Below are 20921 nucleotides of genomic sequence, written 5' to 3'. Positions count from 1 at the left end.
CTGAAAATTGGAGACAGGTTTGCTGAACACCACCCCAATCCCACCGCATCAGAAGACTTGGCCTTTTTTATGCAGTCGAGAGCCCAGAGACACAGCACTTGAACTGTTAACTGAGTCTCTTTTCTCCACAGGCACCAGTGGTTCCCAGTCCTTCCATTTATGTTCAGCCTTGGACACCTGCCAGCCAGTGGGCAGCAGCCTGGGTTTAAGGCTGAGACTGAACTCTTTGCTGATGCTTATTCACGTCTGCCTCTCATCCTCTGCCCGGCTCTGGGGTGGATAAATTCTGTTTTCATTCGTTTTTATTTGGGAGGTCACCTACATCGCTCCCCTGACTCAGCTCCCTTGGAGTTGGCTCTGGTTAAAGTTGCTGGGTTAGGAAACGGAAACGGAGGCCCTCGGGGCTCTGTGCACTGCACCCCACCCCCCGCCCCCCGCAGGCTCACCTCCTCTTCCAGCTTGATGACCCTGGCCTGGGCGTTGCTCAGAGCCTGGTCCAGGATCTCGATGTGTCTCCGGTGGTCCTCACTCGCAGTCCGCACTGCCGCTAACTCCATTTCTAACTTCTCCTTTTCCTTCAAGAATTCTTTGTCTAGAAGGGAGATGGGAACAAAACGACCTCTATCAGAAGGCACTCACCCTCTGGGCTCATTGCCAGTCTACATCTGGCAAGGATTAAAAGTAAAAAAAGCATACAGAAAGTAGAGGGTTGAATTACTGCCTTTGCTCCCTATTCATAGTGGTGGTGTTTGTGAAGCAAGGATTTTCTCAAAAACCACTGTCAGGCTTCCCTGGTGGCGCAGTGGTGGGGAGTCTGCCTGCCAATGCAGGGGACGTGGGTTCGCGCCCTGGTCTGGGAAGATCCCACCTGCCGCGGGGCAACTGGGCCCGTGAGCCACAATTACTGAGCCTGCATGTCTGGAGCCTGTGCTCCGCAGCAAGAGAGGCCGCGATAGTGAGAGGCCCACGCACTGCGATGAAGAGTGGCCCCCGCTTGCCACAACTAGAGAAAGCCCTCGCACAGAAACGAAGACCCAACACAGCCATAAATAAATAAATTAATTAATTAAAAAAAAAAAGTTAAAAAAAAAAAAAACCACTGTCAACTATAGGTATAGTCCAGGTCACAGTTCCAGAGATGAACGGCACAAAAAGAACCAGTGACCCTGTGTTCTCAGGGACTCACTTCTGTACAACATTTACTTTAAGGCTTCAAATTAACCTTGGACCTATGATTTTCTTTCAGGCTCACAAGCTCTCCAGCTTCTACCTTCCAAACCAGTGATGGAAAGGCAGGCAATACTAACGATAATACTAACGCTCTCATTTATAGAGAAATAAACCAAGGTGCAGAAGGTTAAGCTTTCGGTCTGAGGCCAGGCGGTAGAGGGGAGCTTCAACCCGGGCCTCCTATCTCTGTCTGGGTCCTCGTGCATATGACCTGGCCTCACCTCTTCTCTTAGTTCTGCTCAAGAGAAGAAAGACAAAGTGCTCTGGATGTGGGGAAACAGCTGTCCTCTCATTCAGTGACACTGTAGCTGACGGTGATCACTGTCACTCTGCACATGGAGAGGAAAGGCTGCCTTACAGTGGCTTCCACACAGCTCTCCTATAGACTTATCCACCAATTTACTTAAGCAGGCAGGGCCCACGCTGTCATGAGATCAGTATCATTTACTGAAAACATTTCTCCTGTTACAGAAACAATGCAGGCATGCCTCAGAGATGTTGCGGGTTCCGTTCCAGACCACCGTAGTAAAGCAAGTCACATGATTTTTTTTGGTTTCCCAGTGTATATAAAAGTTATGTTTACACTATACCGTAGTCTATTAAATGTGCGATAATAGCATTATGTCTAAAAAACAATGTATGTACCTTAATTAAAAAATACTTTATTGCTAAAAAATGCCAAAACAATTAAAACAGTAACATCAAAGATCACTGATCACATACCACCATGACAAGTATAATAATAATGAAAAAGTCTGAGATACTGTGAGAATTACCAAAACATAACATAGACACATGGAGTAGCTGCTATTGGAAAAATGGCGCCAAGAGACTTGCTCCATGCACGGTAGCCACAGACCTTTAATTTGTAAAAAATGCAATAAAACAAAGCACAATAAAATAAGGTATGCCTGTATATTTTATTTTTAAGGTAATTTAGAATATTTAGATATGTTGATTATAATATGGGAAAACTTGAATGGACTTAACTGTGTAAGATTAAGGGATTGGTTAAATAAACTACAGTAAACCCTACAATAGAATAGGATGCACCCATTAAAGCTAAGTAAGAGAATATTAGTGATGAGGAAAAAAATCGTCATTGTTGAAAAACGGTGGTTACAAAACCCTATGCACACTCTTCCAAATTTGTAGAAAACAGGGTGTATAATTATAAGGGTAAGGGCAACAACAACAGTTAGAAATTGATTGCTCTGTGCCCACACCACTCAGATGCCTCATACTGGTTACCTAGTCCTCCTGGCAAACCAAACTGAAACACCAAGAACCAAAGTCTGCGAGCTATACGAGCACGTGACAGTGGTTTCACTCATTCATGATTTCCTTGTATAGCCATTCATTCATTTAGCGAAGAGTTATCAAACATTAAGGACCAGCCTTATGGGCACTGAAGCAATAGAAAGAACGCTGCCCGTAAGGAGCGGGGGAAAAATGTGGTTTTGAATACACAGCAAAGACACTTTAAGGCTGCCAATACTCAATAAACAACTCGCAATTTTAAAGCCGGAAGGGATCATAGGAAACACCCCTATCCAGTTCTGCCCCCTTTGTTTTACGGGTGAGGAAAGGAAAGCCCAGGAGCCAAGGCACTCATCCAAGGTGCCCCGCCAGCTGGGGCACAGCCAGGGCCGGATTCCGGGTCTCCTGATGGCCACTACAACGTCCTTGCCGCTGGACGGCACTGCCCTTGCTTTGTGACTTATGTTGACGGGAACAGGGTGCAACGGAAAAGCTTCGGAACGAACAGAATGAAGGAGCAGACTTGTACAGCGAGCATTGGCTGTGATGCCTAGAAATAATGGCGCCTCTCGGAAACACAACGAGGCCACCGGGATTCTGACCCAGAAGAGAGCACTACTTTTGGGCTCTTATACCCCACTGTAATGACCAACTGCCCTCCCCGCTTCTCCCTTTCAGTGGCATGAAATGCTGCCTCCGAAACTTCCTTCCCAGTGCATGGAGAACGGGCACGCAAGAGGCCTAAACAAATGGGCCAGGAGCAGTCCACTGGCTCTGGGGCCCACCATCCACTGCCACCAGGGCGGACCAGAGCATTTCACGCTTTCTGTGCAAAATTACTGACATTTGAGCACTAGCTCCCTGGGTTTGGACAACATCTGAACAGGCATGGTGCCCACTGCCCTCGTCCAAGCTCTGGAGGGCACCCGGCACTTAGTTACTCAGTGGGCAGGCCTGGGAATGAACCACCCACTTCAGAGCTTCTACCTGCTTGTCAACCTAAGCTTAACAGTTCTTGTCTTTGTTGAGGGCAGTCAAGGACACATTAATTTTGGCCAGAGGCAAAGTCTAGAGGCCAAAACCAGAGCTGCTTGCAGTTTTCAAACTGATGGTCATAATTATTGCTGTGTCACAATGACAAACATTTGGATTTCTGAGTTAACGAATACCCCTCCCCTCCAACACACATGCGCGGGCACGCACACACACACACACACACACACACACGCATCCAACAGTTGCTATTCCCTTGATAGGCAGTATCATATTGTGGATAGAGAATGGACTTTAGCATCAGAAAGACCTGGGTTTAAATCCTAGGTTCACCACTTTCCAGCTCTGAGGCTTTGGGTACGGTATAACCTCTTTGAGTCTCAGCTCCCTCATCTATCAAACGGGAAAGATAACATTTAGACCATGGTGTTGTTGTGATGACTCTGTTGACGGAGATGATGCATATAAAGTATAAAAGGACCTAAACATCTAAGACTTTACCTGTTTAGGTCATTATTGATGCCCTGAGCCTAGAACATTGCCTGACTCAATAAATATTGTTGAATGAATGAGGGAATGAATGAATGAATCTCTACTGTGTGCCAAGTTCATTGCTGATGGTATAAGAAATGGCAGCTCCTGTTAGCGTTTAGCATTTGGCACCCTTGGGATCTCCTGACAGCCTTTGTTATGCAGCAGTCCACTCTACCTCTGAAGCCACCACTCATCAGATGGCCGGTACGGACCCTGGACGTCTCTGGTTCCCTTCTCTGCCCAGGCTCCCTGAACCTCACAGGGCGCACATCAGGACAAAGATGTGGGTATCAGACAAAGACTCCATCCATTAGTTCTGGAATGCTTTTCAGGTCTCTGGAATTCATGGGTCCAAACATCTTTGTCCTAAGTTTGGTGACTTTAGACCTCAGGCTGAAGCAGTATCAGTTAGTGTCACTCACACGGGCTCAGAACTCCTTGTCCGTGGACAGGAAGCAGTGTTCTCGATGGCAAAGTTTTAAAAACCGATGTTCATGACAATTGTGATAATAACAAAACGTGCTCATGTCTGTTGAATGGGTACTGTGTTCCAGGAACGGTGCCTTATATTATCCCCTTTAATTCCTCCATTTATATTATTTCCTTTAAGTTTACTCTATGAGGTAGGCGCTATTATTAATTCCGTCTTCCAGTGGAGGAACATGACATTAAGAAAGGATAAGTAACGTGTCCACAGAAGTGATGCCCGTCAGTGGGAGAGCGAGGACCGGCATCGGCCTCTCTCTAATGCATGTTCACAGGCACGGCGCTATACTGCCTCTGCTGTGCAAGCGTGCGGGGATGAAGACCCACAGAATAACAGAAGCAGGGGGCGTGGGAGAGCGCCATTGTAACACAGCTCATTGTGGCACAAATTTAAGTATGTCACAGATCATATCATGTATCTCAAAATACAGCAATTAATCCTCATGTGTATCCCTTTGCAAATATTAATTAATTAAGCATCTGCTACATGGAGGCATCACAGAGTACTAGATAAAAGCATGGATCTAGGGCTTCCCTGGTGGCGCAGTGGTTGAGAGTCTGCCTACCGATGCAGGGGACACGGGTTCGTGCCCCGGCCCGGGAGGATCCCACATGCCACTGAGCGGCTGGGCCCGTGAGCCATGGCCGCTGAGCCTGCACGTCCGGAGCCTGTGCTCCGCAACGGGAGAGGCCACAACAGTGAGAGGCCCGCGTACCGCAAAAAAAAAAAAAAAAAAAAAAAGCATGGATCTAGAATCAAGCTTCCCAGGTTCATATCCAGCTCTACCACTTATGGTTTTATGACATAAAGTAAACGGACGTCTTTGTGCTTCAGTTTTCTTGCCTTTAATGCGAGGATCACAGTAGTACCCACTTCAAAGTGCATAGAGTCAGTACCCAGTAAATGTCAACTATGATAATGCCAAGGGTATTGTTGCCGTCGAAAAATTGTGATAAATCCTTGGGCTACATGGTACATAGGACGGAGCATTCTGCTCTCAGCCAGGTGGGAAGAGTGTCAGGGACACAGGCAGAGGCAACGTGACCAGCTGCTCCAACTGATGCTTGCGCAGGGACTGTGACAACGCAGGAAGGACCCCTACCTCAGGCCAGGGTGTGAGGAGGAGGTGGTGTCCAGGCAGTGAGCCTATGTGGTGGGGGTCACTGTGCCCCTTAACTCCCTGGAGACATGGGAACTGGGTGTGTCAGAACCACTGGAAAAAGTTATCTCTTGGGAGATGCCAAGGGTGAGTCCCATGAGCGAAACCACCTCACAGGGAAGTCCTTTCAGTCTGTTTATTAGCTAAGCCCCCTTGGGATGGATCTCAAGAAAGATCAGCCTCACACTGAACTTTTGGCTGTGCTCCAATGTATATACTGAGAATTCCTAGAACAGGCAAGTTGACACAAGGGAACTCTTGCCCAGCGTGGTCTGTTTACTCAGTGGATATGAATTACCCTCGACTGTGTGGAGCAGGGCATTGTTTAGCCTGATGGCTCCGGTCCCATTTACACAGAGGATGTCTGCTCGCACACAGTTTATTCTGGAAACCACAGCGATGGCATGGGCTTTGTAGCCAGGCCAACCTGGTGTGATCCTGGCACCTTCACATACTGGTTCACCTTGGACACGTGACTTCCCCTCTCCAGACTCCATCTCCTCAGATGGAACTAACAAGACCTATTTTGCAGGACTCTTATGAGGATGAAAACGATGACCTGTAAAATACCTACTACGGGGCTTGGCACATAACAGATACTTAATAAACAGCAAGAGCTAAGACACATGACACCCAGGCACTGTGCCTTCAGTTTTACAACAGAACCTCATTTCCTGAATCCTTATATCAACTCCACTTGACAACTGAAAAATCGGAAGCAAGATGAGCTATGATACTTGCAACAGGTCAAATGGTAGTCGCTTTTGTGCCTCTACCCCTAGGTTAGTCTCTTTGCTTGAAAAAGAGCAGAAGTGGATGGAAGTGAGAACTGGGCCCAGAATTTAAAGATGCTCCCCTTCCATCTTACCCTTCTTTGCCAGCTCTGCGTAAGCTCTGAAGTGGACAGTCTGGTGAAAGAGTTTCTCCAATTACTATCTGAGCACTAAGCTTGACTGCTAGCTGAACCATTGGGTGGTGGACCCCAGTAACCTCTGTTGAGAAACAGGTGGAGCATGGGCGTGGGGTCTGGCAGTGGAGGTGTCAGGGCACCGTGCACTGCGCTGCTAGTTTTTAATGCAGTGCTCCAGCTTATGGCTGGAGCTCATGGCGGGGTGCAAAGCTGTAACCTGGCCCTTCTCAAGGAGGAATTAATTTTCTAGGCCTTTCCTGATATAATGGGTTTTTGATGAGTTTTTCCCTAAGCCCAATATAGCTGGAGGGACAGAGGAGTCTGGTTGCCACCAGTTTGACCAAGGGGTGACTAATTCACTAGAATGCTTGGAAGGCATTTCAAGCATTTGGAGAAAGAGAGGTCTTTCTCCAAATAGCATGATATCACCTATATGTGGAATGCAAAAAAATGATACAAATGAACTTATTTACAGAACAGAAATAGACTCACAGACATAGAAAACAGACTTATGGTTACCAAAGGGGGTAGTAAGGAGGAGATAAATTAGGAGTTTGGGATTAACAGATACACACGACTATATATGGATAACCAACAAGGACCTACTGTACAGCATAGGGATCTATACTCAATATCTTGTAATAATCTATAATAAAAAAGAATCTGAAAAGGACAAAAACTGAACCACCTTGCTGTACACCTGAAACTAACACAAAATTGTAAATTAACTATACTTCAATTAAAAAAAAAAAGAGGCAAGTGTGTCCTCACCTGGAGTAGACAGCTTTCACAGTGGCTGCCCAGACAGCACTCCACTTGGAAGCATGTCTACTATACTCCTCCCTTCACAGGGCTAAGTTCTGAGCAGCCCATCTGCATCACAAAACCCTGCTCCCCCTCCCCTACCCACCACTCCCATTTGACAGGATCAAACCTGAAGGGCCCTGTGACCCAAGCAGAGTCACTTACAGTCTCTGGTCTGGGACCGTGTGAGGGGGAGCCTCTGGGCGAGAGGGGGATGCTGACACAGAGAGGCAGCCCAGCTCTGAGGCTAGTGAGCACGTCCCACGTGTGCACTAGAGAAACAGAGCAAGCACACGGTGGAGAGTGAAGACTCGAGCAGATGGACATGGAGAGGTGGATGAGCGTCCACGGTGAGAAGGAGAGCGGGAAACAGAGCCACACGGACCAACACTGAGCCCCCCAAAACCATCTGCCCCTTGATTCTCACAAACAGGCCAGCCCAGGCCCCCGGCCCCTGGCCCCTGTGAGGCCTGCACACACGTCCTGCCTGGGGTCTCCTTCACACACAAAGATACTTCTTTAAAAAAAAAAAAAAAAAAAAAAAATTCCTCTTATCTGGGCCTAAGCTAGCCCAGTTGGATTTTTCTTTTTGTAACCAAAAGATCACTAAGACACTTTCTGTTGTTTCTTTACACCTCTATTCCCGTCTCCACCAAGAAAGGACTTGATAGTAATGCCTTAGGACAAGGCTGACCAACACTAATGGCACTGACTCTGGTAACTAGTCACTTCACCATGCTGATAAAATGGACTCCCTCTTCTGAAAAGATGTCTGAATAATTACTTGCCATATTATCTCTTCCTAGAATGTTTCCTCCTGTTTCTTCTTCCTCAGGATTCTTTGGCCCTGAGTTCCATATCCCGGCACCATATCTTATAATTCTGAGCTGCTGCTGGAGCCTATTCCGAGGGTCAGCTATGATTTATGGGGTAACTGAAGTCAGATCCTCTTCGAAGTCCTTTTTTTTTTTTTTTTTTTTTTGCGGTACGTGGGTCTCTTACTGTTGTGGCCTCTCCCGTTGCGGAGCACAGGCTCCGGACGCGCAGGCTCAGCGGCCATGGCTCACGGGCCCAGCCGCTCCGCGGCATGTGGGATCTTCCCGGACTGGGGCACGAACCCGTGTCCCCTGCATCGGCAGGCGGACTCTCAACCACTGCGCCACCAGGGAAGCCCAGAAGTACTTTCTTCTGAGGTTGTGGGAGTGGAAAGACAATAGGAAGGTATTCCAACTACTTCACTATCCGCAAAGATATTTAGGTTCATTCTGCCTCAAAGACATGCTACCCTTGGAAGCTCATTCTTATATCCGCCCTCACCCCTTCACCCCGGTTTGAGTGTCAAACTGACAAACCCGGAAAGAGATCCCCAAAATATAATCCAAACAGAGCACTGTTCACATCGTGTAAGAGTGATCTGTTCACATGAGGTTTATTTGATACAAAACAACACAAGAGATGACCTACCTTTAAAAGCCACACTCATTCATTCGGAAATGAAAAAGCGATAGAATACAAAGCTGACCCCATAACGCCCCTGGTTTGGCTTTTTGTTATCTTTTAAAAATTTGCTGATAAAGTTTCTCAGGTAAGGAAGCTCGTTATTTCAGAAAAGGGTGTTGGGCGCTCTGCCTTCCCTGTATGCATGTGCAAGTTGCCATGGTTCCAGGCAACGGGAGACAAGGGTTGTGAGTGGACGACTAAATAGGTCTGTTAACAAACACAGGGACACTCCAGCCAGGGCTTGTTTTTAAATGGCTGAGAGTGAACTGTTTTAAAACGAATTGTGTAATAAAGAAAATTAAGAAGGGGAGTTCAACCAGACTCTGTTCTGCAGAGCCCTGGAAGAGAGAAGGATGGGGAGAGAGGAGAAAAGGGATGCCGTGGGCCAAGTAGGAAGGAGGAGGCTTCTGACAAACACAGCCCTGCCTCAACCAGAAATCTGTTCGGGTTTCGTGCGTTATACATACTGGGCTTCCAGATACACTTCCTTTTAAACAAGAGCTCTGAGTTTGAAAGCCAGTGGTTCAGACACTACAAGAGAAACACAGATTTGTGGAAATGGCTATTGCTAAAATGTAGGGAAGACATTTTTTTGGAGAAATGAATCAGTACGAGAAAGTGAGGCAAAGACTGAAGTGTGAAGGATTTATTCAATCTTTGTTGCCCCAAGTTAAAAGGAAAAGAGAAACTTTCCCTTTTACAAAGTATTATGGCAGCAAAATTACTCTAACATGCAAATTAGTTTCCCAGGCCCACCCTAAAGGCTACACACTGCACGAAGCTTTTCTGATTCCTTCAGTAAAACAGATCTCTCCGGTACGGGAGAACCTGCACACGTACACTTTGCTGGGGGAAAGTAGTTCTTTCACGAGTCTTTATACCATATTCTGCTTGTACTCCAGGTACAGTGGCTGATGTCTGTCTGACTTAGCCTTCCTACTGGGCTTACTTCATAATGTGTCTAAACCCCTCTATCTTTGTAGGACTTTAGGAATCTAAGATAGCGTGTTTCGTCTGTGAAGAAAGAAATATGACAAGTTTAGGCAACAGTCACCGAATAAGAGGATCCTATCAATACAAGATCAAATTCTAACTGGATATTTAAAATAAAATTCAAAAATGATCCTTTTCAGATGCTTATCACTGGAAAGTAACAAAGCCGAACCACAAAATCTTCTAGTAATCTAACGGAGGAAAACAACACATTTTGGTCTTAACATACTTAATTTATCTCTTGCTCTTTAATATCCAGGAAGCGAGTTTAATACCCCAAAGTGCTACTTTTTGTAGCACCAAATGTAAAATATCTCAGGTATGATTTGGTAAAATACTTATTTGAATACCAGTAAAAGCTCTCTTAATATAACTTTTTCTAATCTACTCATTCTTCATATTGCATTTTTTTTTTTTTTTTTTTTTTGAGGTACACAGGCCTCTCACTGCTTTGGCCTCTCCCGTTGCGGAGCACAGGCTCCGGACGCGCAGGCTCAGCAGCCACGGCTCACGGGCCCAGCCGCTCCACGGCATGTGGGATCTTCCCGGTTCGGGGCACGAACTCGTGTCCCCTGCATCGGCAGGCGGATTCTCAACCACTGCGCCACCAGGGAAGCCCCATATTGCATTTTTATTTTAGAAACTATACTTATACACCCAGGTATAAATCATAGGTATTTTTTTACCTGCCTAGATTTATACATGTGTAGCCTGCAAACTCACTTGACTGAATATACACCCATTCATCCAGCTCAGCTTCCACATGTACTGTTCAACCTTCTACTTTATTTTTTTTTAACTTGAAGTAAAAATGTACTGCTACTTCTGTGTCACTGCAGACAGCGTAATAACAAATTAAGCAATGAGTTAAAAATGCCACATAAATACAGGATGCACAGGGCATTTGATTTTGACTATACACCTACGCGTGAATCGATTAACAACTAAACCTGATAACTTACACTTTCTATAACCTCCACAGAAGTCCTTTTTTGCTTTCTCTTTTCTTAATACAAAAAGGTAAATAACATACACGTCTATTTCCAGGTATGACAAAGTAAGACCCTACCAGACAATCTGGTTGCCCCTGCAGAAAACAGCCATGAAGCCTGGATATAATGCAGAGAGCAATGACCTGACAGGAGTGAAAAGTGAGGCAGGCCGACAGATGGCGTGAGAGGCCACTCACTGCAGAGGACAGAGCTGCATCTGTGCTGGGGCTGGACTGTGGCCATTGTCACATTTCATGGCACTGTACACTTAAAATGTGTACACTTTATTGTGTGTACATATAGGTATATATTACATACCTATATTTGGTTTAATTAAGGCATTATCATAATATGTATAATAAAATGATGCTTTCTAAATGCGCCCTTTGAAAGGCAGATATGGCTTAACGCCAAAACCCGGCTGAAAGATAGAAGTTGATGCTGAGGAAATTGTTATATCTGGGACAGAAGGGACTCAATCTACGACTGACCAGGGAGAAAGAAATGCATCACCTGCAATTATATGTTCTCCCTTCCTTAACTTCTGCAACCCCTCCCATTGTCATTTTTGTAACTTGCTTTGAGCAGATCCTTTTATTCTTCTTCTTTCTACCAAACCACAGTCTTTGTCGGCAAGAAGAAAATTAGTAGCAGATGCAAGCGTATTTTTAATGGTCCAAGACCAAATTTTCTGAACTTAAAGCAAACACTTCGTCCTGTCAAAGTTCTTGGATTCCATTAAGATACAACTGTATGTTCTCCCTCCAATTCATGAACCAAAAATAATTTCAAACACTAATTGTAAGACACTATACCACAGGGTTACTCATTGTGTTCTGCTAATTTTTTATTCTTATCATCCAGAGAACAAAGAGTTTAATTCCATAGACATTTTGAGAAAACTTTTAAGAGTCTAAACTCTATGCTGGTCTCGACAGTTTTTTTTGTTTTTGTATCTGTAGTGGATTACCCAGCAAGGCCTTTTATTATAACTGGCTCTGGTTCAAAGACAGATGTAGAAGTCAGAAGCACAGAATGTTCATTCCAGTAGTTAGCACTCATTTGAGATGACCTGAATACATTATTATTAAGTCACATTACTGGGCTAAATAATTTGCAGTAAGACTTCTAGTACAAGAATTATTTATGTTCGCTTACTAAGGCTGGATTCCTCTCTGGGTAAAAATGTGAAATCTTTCATCACCCCCAGAGCCAACAGAGATGACCTTTGGAGAAGGGGAAGGAGAAAACAAGAAAAAGGAGGAGTTCTTGTCATGGTCTTGCATTAAGCACCCAGGGGGCCTTGGACAAATCATCTGATCATCCTTGGTCACAGTTTCTTCTTTAACGAAGCATGGAGGCCATGCTAAACGAGCTCTAAAATCACGGGGAGTCCAACCCTGCCACCTCTTCCCACCTCCCTGGTACACAGGAAGTGGCTCTCCAGAGTCAGGATGCCCTGGGTTCAAAACCTGTCTTCTCCACTTACCTGCCTGTATGACCATGAACAAGTTACTTAACCTTCCTGTGCCCCAGTTTCCTGATCTATTAAATACCTGTGACACCTCCCTCACAGGGCTGCTTGGAGGATGAACAGAGACGGTGTACCTACAGAGGTTAGCACAGTGCTTGGCCCACAGTAAGTGCTCAGTCCGTGGTGGCAGCTGTTACTGCCGTTAGATGACCTGAACCAGGACCTGAAGGCCAGATTACAAGGGAGCACCCCTGCAACTCCACCTGAAGATAAACTTTGAACCATCAGATCAACAGCCTCCGGAAACTCTGTCGCTCACAACGGCCATCAGATGGGCTTCTAAGGAGCTCTGGTTCAGAGGACATGTGTATTGCTGGTAACCAGACTTGTGACCTTTCAGGTCCTTTCCAACCGCGATATATAAGATCTGCAGACATCATCTCACAGCAGGATGCTTATGGGAGGATTTACGGCCCTGCTGGGAGAGGCACCCCTGAGACCTCACTACCCAGGCAGTTACTAGCCGTGGCTAACCACAGGGCTGTCCTGCCCAGCCCTGTCTCCATCGTGAGCTAATTGTGGATCCCCACTGGGCTAACTAAGGTTTGTGACGGCATTTGTATGTGTCTCAGTTTATCTAATGTGAAATAATCACGCTCACCCGATTAGGAATTAAGTAAAAGATGACCGTGAAACTCTCCCAGGAAAGAAAATAACAGTTATATCCTGATTTATAAATTAGGACAATTTACAAAATAAGACCTAAATACTTCTGAAGTTCTTTATTTTCCATCCTCCTTTTGCTGGGGCTTCTTCTTTCCCTTTCTCTTCCATGACCAGTGCCTGGAGCAGAGGTTCACAGGCTATGCCCTGCAGGCCAAAGCCAGCCCACAGTCAGGCCACTTGTCCACGGCTCGTCTATGGCGGCTTTGGGGCTACAGGGACAGAGTTGAGTAGTTACGGCCCCCAAGCAGAGAATTATTTACATTCCGGCCCTTCACGGAAAGAGTTTGCTGACCTATGGCCTAGAACACTGCGCATTCATGGTAGGTAGCCAATAACCGTTTCTGAATACGTGATAATGGTCATCATTTCATTCAACATCCAATAAATGTTTATTAAATGCTTCTAAGCACCAGGTACTGTGCCAGCTTCTGAAACACAGTGACCTGGGGCTACGATGGTGAGGGTGACGGTCAGGGTCCATGCCCTCGTGGTGTGGACAGTTTAGTACGGGAAGAGAGCAAATGATCATCCAAACACTTCCTTATTTACAGTACGATGAGTGTTTACAAAGGGAACAGGGTACTGGCAGAGTATATAAAAGGAAGACCGGATCCTATCTCAGGCAGCCTTCTCTAACCGCCATTTAATTTGAGCCGAGACCTGAACGTGGATTTCTTGCCTCTGAACTGCCAGCGAAGGTGAGGGGTTCCTGAGGCCACATGAAATGCAAATGGGTTTCAGTCTGGTTTTCAGTCTGTGTTTTCTCCGTCCATCCGTCCAGCTATGAGTGCAAGGAACACAGAGCGTAATGAAGCTCGAGACACTTGATTTTTCAATCCCCAAACAGGAATGCTAAGCAAATAAATAATTTTAAAACCAACAAGGTGAAAATCATAAGTCAGGTTCACCTGTTAGACACTGGATATCGACACATGACCAAGAGACCGTTCTGCAATCGGCTCTGGTTTTTTAAGCACGGAAAATCGGTCTAAATTGAGGAACATTACTCTTCACACTTGGGGAGAAGATTTGATGGAACATAAACAGATGCCCTGCAGCCTGGGTGCGCAGCTGGTTGTCATGGAGGTTTGAAGTTTCTTGGTGCTGCCTGTCAAGGTTGATCAAGCGGCTTGAGCGCTCCTATGCTCTGCCTTCCAAACCCAGCAAGGCTCGGCGGGCCACCCAGGCATTCTTTGGGAACACGGCCCACTGACCCCACCCTGAAAACTGGCAGGTCCTTTCAGAGAAGGTGGAGGGAGAATGCAAAGGAGCAGGAAGGAGTGCTGCAGAATAAATGCATGGTATAAAGTCTTCTTTGCATTTCCTATCATCGGTTAGCCCGAAGAGCTCTGCTGGCTCAATGGGGAGATTTATTCCTCTATTTCTTTAGAGGAAATGTAGGTACAGGGAGATTAAGCATCTAACTTCAGGTCACTGAACATGTCAGTGAGAGTCCAGGAACCAGAAGATGCGGTAACTGATCCAAGATTAGTTGCTTTAGCCCATGCCTACAAAACCTTTGCTTGCTAGGATCGCACAGTCCTACTAAATATAGACGTCATCTAAAAGATCATCTCCTTCAAAGGAGAATCATTAATTTAGGGCAAGAAAATTTTCCTGGTTTAAGAGAAGCACCTTGGCAGGCTTCGTGGACGATTCCTTCCCCTTTGCCCGGGAGCTGATCTGTGGTGTCTGGCACGATCTATGGATCGGTTAGTGTGAAAATATGGCCGGCTGCTACAAAAACTTTCATATACCATAACCAGCTCTCATCTCCAACACAACCACAGCAGAGTAAAGAGAAGGCGTCAGGGAACCAGAAGTCAACTATATTGTAGTATATAGCAGTCATTTTCATGAAAAAATACTACTGTTCCTCACAGTAGATTTCCCTTACCTGGATATCTTCCTATTTGAAAAACCAAGGAAGGAAGGAAAGGGGGAAGGTGGAAGGCAAAAAAAAAATCAAGCATCTTTAAGTTGCTTCTTCTTCTGAAGGTAGTTCATTAATAATTTCGCCTAATATCTTGAAATAATTGAGCAAAACCAGAGGTAGCTACCAACATGACTGGGAGACATTGAGCTAAAAAGAACGTTTTGATACTATGCACCATATGAGAATTTCAAGCCTGTTGTTACAGGGATTTCCCACTTTTACTCAGTCCCTCAATAAACATTTATTGAGTGCCAGGTACATGAAGATCCAAAGGGTTTTAATGAGGGTTGGGGATGGATGTTGGTAAAGAATGCCTATAATTCTCTCACCTAGTGGAGGAGATCCATGCAAAGGAATGGTGCCCACAGAGAATGCAGGCAGGGTAGGTGCTTGTAGTAGGGGCTTCGCACTGAGTCAGGAGCTGCAAGCACCAGCAGGCCCACAGAGGAGGAAGAAGCCCAGTGCATCCACGTGTGACAACATCTAACCTCGCCTTCCTACTGAAGCCTGATAGAAACCCACAACATGATGTAATGAAACCCAATGAGGATTCAGAATAAGCTCCTTATGCTCTATGTAGGTCAACAGAATTAATGTTTATGTCATTGTAGTTTCTGCTTTGTGTTTCACACAAGCCCTTAGAGGAAATACAAAAACCAGAGGGATTTTCTTTTAGGAAATTATTTTTGTCTCTGTTATGTTCTATAAGAGACAGAAAATCAAAGTACCTAAGATAAAATTCAAGGGTAAGATGACGATTATAAGATACACTGAAAATGGCAAGTTACTATTATTTTTAATAGAGTGGTCCCACACTTTTTTTTGGTTCATTTTTAAACCCATGGGGATTATAAGGGAAAATCCTATGAATTAGTCTTGACTGATTTACACCCATTACTTATTAATTTAAACAAATGAATGCCCAAAACACCTTTTTTTCTTAGACAGGGACATTTAACAAAAGCCAGAATCTGACTTACATAGACTTCACCGAATATGCTGAATCCATGGGGCCTAAAGAATCCTAATGGGGTGGTGGTGGGGAGATAAGTTGATGGCCATCCTGTAACATGACTGCGTTTCATCCTGGAATAATACAAGCGTACCAGAGCTAATCAGCTCCCCCTCCACTCAAGAATATAAGAAGATCATCTGTGCCAGTCTCGTTTCCCCACATCTAATATTTTATTTTTGGCTTTCTGACCAACTAGTGATGGAAACTCTGCAGTTACCAGTTTTCAGAAAGAAACAGTTAAAACGTTTCACTTATTGAGAAGACAGAGCTAAGAACGATGACAGACATTCCCGGGGCACTGCGTTTAGCGGACAGTGGCCTGTGTCTGGTGTGTGTGTGTGTGTGTACAAAAGCACGCATGCACACATGTGACAAATAAGTGAATGGGAACACTAGGAATCTCAGTAAGTTAAAAAAGCTAAAGGACCAAGAAGTCCCAGTTTCACTCAGCCAGATCAGAAAGGAAATTGGCTAGATGCCCTGTTTTTAAGGAGCAATTTGGCTGCAAACATATTTGGAAAAACAAATAAGTAAGACCAGAAAACACACACACAAATTTTTGAATTCCTCCAAAGAGAAAAACACAACGCCATGAGGTGATAGGGAAAAACACTCCTCAGAGCCATCAAATTCCTAGGCACTCCATTCAGCAAGATTTTTAATACAGGCAAATCTCACGTCCGAGAGGAGCACAATTATCGCCCTGTTGAATGTTCATTTCAACTTGTAGAGCTAAGTGGTAATGACCAAGGCAGTCCTTCCAGGCCTTCATCAGGCTCCAACTAAAGAGCAGAATTTTGTTTCTTTAAAGAAAACCTACTCTGGGCAGCAGGGAAATTTAGAAATCATGCCAGGAAGGATGTTCCCCTTCCGTCAGCTGAGAGTTTACAGAAGTCCTCCCGACCGCTCATGCTGCAAGAGTGCCTTGGGCGCTCTTGGACCTGGACTCCAAGCTTCAACCTGAACACTGAGCAAAAAGGTCAAACATGTTATTATCCCCTTTCCTTCTAACTTTTCCACTGGCCAAGGTGGTTGTCAGGGGCTTCCCACCGTAGCCTTAGCTCCTGGTAGGCGTGAGCCAGAGAAGTCACTACTATTTGCTATGCAGTCAGACCTGCCTTTCTCTAAGCCAAGCATTGGAATCTCAAAAGACTCATTTGAAAAGGATGGCTCCTCTCTCGAGTGCCCAAAGTTTATAATTATGATTACTAGGCACTGAAAAGTACTCTTACAATAGAGCTTCTAAAAAGCTATACAGATAACTGAACACATTAATAATTGCGAAGAGAGATCGTAATTTGTGCCTGCCATTCTGTTCCCATGTGCTAAAAGGAAAGACTGACAGAGAGCACCACCCATCAACAGCCTCCGGGGTACGTCTGCACCTTTGTTATTACACCTGCTCACTTAGCTATGGGCATGAGATGACTCAACATGCTCAAACCTTCACTGGGGGCTTCCATGGTGGCGCAGTGGTTGAGAGTCCGCCTGCCGATGCAGGGGACACGGGTTCGTGCCCCGGTCCGAGAAGATCCCACATGCCGTGGAGCGGCTGGGCCTGTGAGCCATGGCCGCTGAGCCTGCACGTCCGGAGCCTGTGCTCCGCAACGAGAGAGGCCACAGCAGTGAGAGGTCCGCGTACCGCAAAAAAAAAAAAACAAAAAAAAACCTTCACTGGTTACTTAATCCCAACTCCTCCTCCTCCTGCTGCTTTTTATTGGTAAAGGATGACCACACATCTAGTGGCTCTAGTCACACTCTTTTCTCTCTCTCTCTCACTGTCCTTATTCAATTGGTTACCAAATCCTACTAATTTGTCACCTGTTTATCTGTCTCCTACCCTCCACTACTACTTCTGTCTTGGTTCAGGACCTCTACCTCTCTTGCCCAGATACTAAAATATCTGTTAACTAGTCTCCTTGCCTACAGGTTAGTTCTTCATGAATTTCTCTCCTCCTGTGCCTCCCTAATTGGCTTCTAAAATATAAGGCTTGCAAACAATGAAATCATAAACATACTTGAAGAAAACATAGGTGAATATGTTTATAATTTTGGATTAGAAAAAGCATTTCTAAGTATGACATAAAACCTACAAGGCATAAATACAGTCACTTGAAAAATCTTCTGTAAGATAAAGAACACTATATTCAAAGATAAAAAACAACTGGGGAAAATATCTGCACTATATTTGGCAGGGGACATGCTAATTTCCTGCATATACAAAGAGTTCTTCCAACTCACTAAGAAAAAAACCTACTGTAAATTTGAAATAACATCTCAAGTCCATCTCTTGGCTACACCAGGAGACAAGAAGCTAATGCAAATAATTGTAAAGCTGTGACGAAGGCACAACGTGTCCTGAAAAGACCAGGTACTGAAAAATTGGTTAGATATCACTGCTAGCAAACCTGCTTCAAATGTCCTGCCAAGATGCAATTACATTACATGTCAACACTAAGGCACATTTCAGCAGTTGAAAAATGCCCCTGGACTCTCTTGTTTACGCCTCTGGAACACAGCAGCGTATGTTTGCACAGAACAAATCATTCCCTGTAAAGCTGGAAGGGCCTCTTTGCCTACGTTATTGATGTTTTAGCTTTGAGCCAGAAGGTTAAAATCTTTGAGAACATTTCCGAACTCACACGACACCAAAACCTATTAGTCCGTTAGCACAGCCTAGGCTGAGGGGTTACAGCAAATGCCCATCAGATGAAACTCGCTGACATTTCCATTTTGACCCAAACTAAGTGACAAAATAATATCCCCTGACAAGAAGGCAGAGTATCAACAAAGTGACGTCACTGACATAACTGCCACAAAGATACTTACTCTACCTAAGCACACGATCACCCAAAATTAAGGTGTCAAAATCAAGTGCAAATAGTACAGATGACTCATTTTTCAAATGAAAGCTCAGATGAAATGGTAAATCTACTGCACCCATGAGAAGAAATAACTTTTGTTAGGTAAGTGAATAATTCAAGACGCTGACAGATATAGCTCTGTATGTGAGGCTGGAGCACGGGCCAATTCACCTACCTGCAAGACTGCAAAGGAATCTGATGCAAAAGCCCAAGGCTGCATTAGTGTCCATTTGCCAAAACAGAATTTAAAAAATGAAGCTGAGACTCAAAATGGAATGCAATCATGAGTAAATCTGGGAAAAACAAAGGAGCTTAACCCCAGCAAATAGTACTGGAAATTAGAAAGTTTAACCAATTGTTTCCCAGCCTTGAAAAGGTAGAGCTGCGTTGAGCGACCCAAGCATCAGAATACCACCATTATACAATGGATGGCCAGAGTCTGAACGCAGGACTTTTTGTTGTTCAAACTGTCTTTAGTGTGTGAGCACTTAACTCACAATGTTGTTGAGAATCATGACAGAGAAATGAATTCAGTTTTCTAAACAGTTTCCCGAAAAAGCCAGTTGGATTTTTACATTTCTGACTTGGACAATGAATGAACGTGCAGAAATTCGAATCTTAATCGATGGTTTCTCAAAACCCACTTGCTTCTATCGTTTGTCTCTGGTGAAACTAATAGAACATTCTCCCAATAAATCTTGAGGCACAGGAAGCCATTTTATTCCTGGCTGAAATGGGCCCAACGGTTCGCAAGCGAGCGTCACCTACTGAGACGCGTGCTGGGAACATTTAGGTGGCTTCATGATGCCAGGGGCAGCCAGTCCAGAACTGCTCAACCTAGGCACACACAGAATATGACAAAAGAGCAAATCCCACCACAGGCTTCCTTCCCTTTCCATGGGGAAAGAGAACTTTGCCTTAGACCAAGTGGCGAGTGCCAGTAAATACTCTATAATACCCATGGAGGGTATTAGGGAGAAACAGAAACTGTAGGTAAGGAGGTCGGAATAAACATTACTGAAATTAACACATCAACCTAGGCTTTGTCTCTGGCAGACCTAGGAGGGTCTCATCTTCGGCCTAACAGCTTATATGTTAAATCAACAAGCAAGCAGCACAAAACTTACTTAAAACTAACAGGGTTCTTTCCTCAGGCCCCCAGTTTTTAAAACTACCCAGTTGGGATAGGTAAGCATGGAGACTCACTCTGGGAAGCGTAAAGCCCCTCGGCCGCTCTGTCTTCGTGTCCGTCATACTCCCTGCTGGACAGCTGCCTGTTGGCAGTCTCCAGTCGATCTGTGCACAGAGAGGAAACGATTACAAAGAAATGCACTTGCATTTAAGTGATCCTCCGACAGGCAAATGACCTGGGTGCTGAGAGCTGGGTAGGGAGAGATGCCCAGGGAGGAGCCCCAAATTGAACAACTCTTGGGCGGGGGGGAACAAGACGCTCCAGAACATCAAAAAGAAAAGTCCTCAGACGCCACGCTGTGCCTTTATGCAATTTAATGCCAAGGTGTGCACCGGTGGCAGGCAGCGAAGAACAGGTTCCTGCAAGGCCAGCAGAGTCCTCGAAAAGGGGTTGAGTTCCCTTGGCCTCAAACCCAGCCCTCGTCTAACCTTGACCATCAGCCCTCTGTAGCTGGGAAGCAAAAAATTAAAAATAACAATTAAATAAATACCAGGAAGCAAGTCAAGATGACCTGATGGATGAAGATTCTACTCAGTGAGTTCTAGGTTTGCTCATGCCATTTGGTCAATCTTCATCTACTCAATTAAATAATTCAGTCTAACAAGTCTTTATTGAGCTTACATAATACCCAAGACTAAAGGGTTTGCAGTAATAAAAAAAAAAAAAAGGTTCCAGCTACAGACTGCCAGTACACTGAGTCTTTTGACACGAGGGAACTGAAAAATGGCTTGGTTGACTGAAAGTGAAGTATAATTTCATGGGTCAGATCATTCTGCATGTTGGAGGTTCCCAAGATCCTGTAACAGGGGGCCCCTAGCTTTCAGGAAGTTGATATATATCTACTCTTTTCAC

The 20921-nt window shown here is 44.9% G+C and overlaps 1 protein-coding gene across 12 annotated transcripts in view; it reads right to left on the bottom strand.

The window, feature by feature from the left end:
* AMOTL1 (angiomotin like 1) overlaps nucleotides 1-20921 on the bottom strand; it is a 175471-nt gene that overhangs the window by 24355 nt on the left and 130195 nt on the right. For all 12 annotated transcript variants that reach the window (XM_060160238.1, XM_060160240.1, XM_060160247.1 and 9 more), the window contains 2 exons: nucleotides 20084-20173; nucleotides 447-592 (listed from right to left, as the gene is read on the bottom strand). In XM_060160238.1, coding sequence (XP_060016221.1) covers nucleotides 447-592; nucleotides 20084-20173 — 236 coding nt within the window. The remainder of the gene's footprint in view (nucleotides 1-446; nucleotides 593-20083; nucleotides 20174-20921) is intronic.

The sequence above is a fragment of the Lagenorhynchus albirostris genome, chromosome 9, assembly GCF_949774975.1.
Source record: "Lagenorhynchus albirostris chromosome 9, mLagAlb1.1, whole genome shotgun sequence".
In the NCBI taxonomy this organism is placed as follows: Eukaryota; Metazoa; Chordata; class Mammalia; order Artiodactyla; family Delphinidae; genus Lagenorhynchus; species Lagenorhynchus albirostris.
Note: the sequence above shows the minus strand (reverse complement) of the source record. Positions and strands in the feature narration are given on the sequence as shown.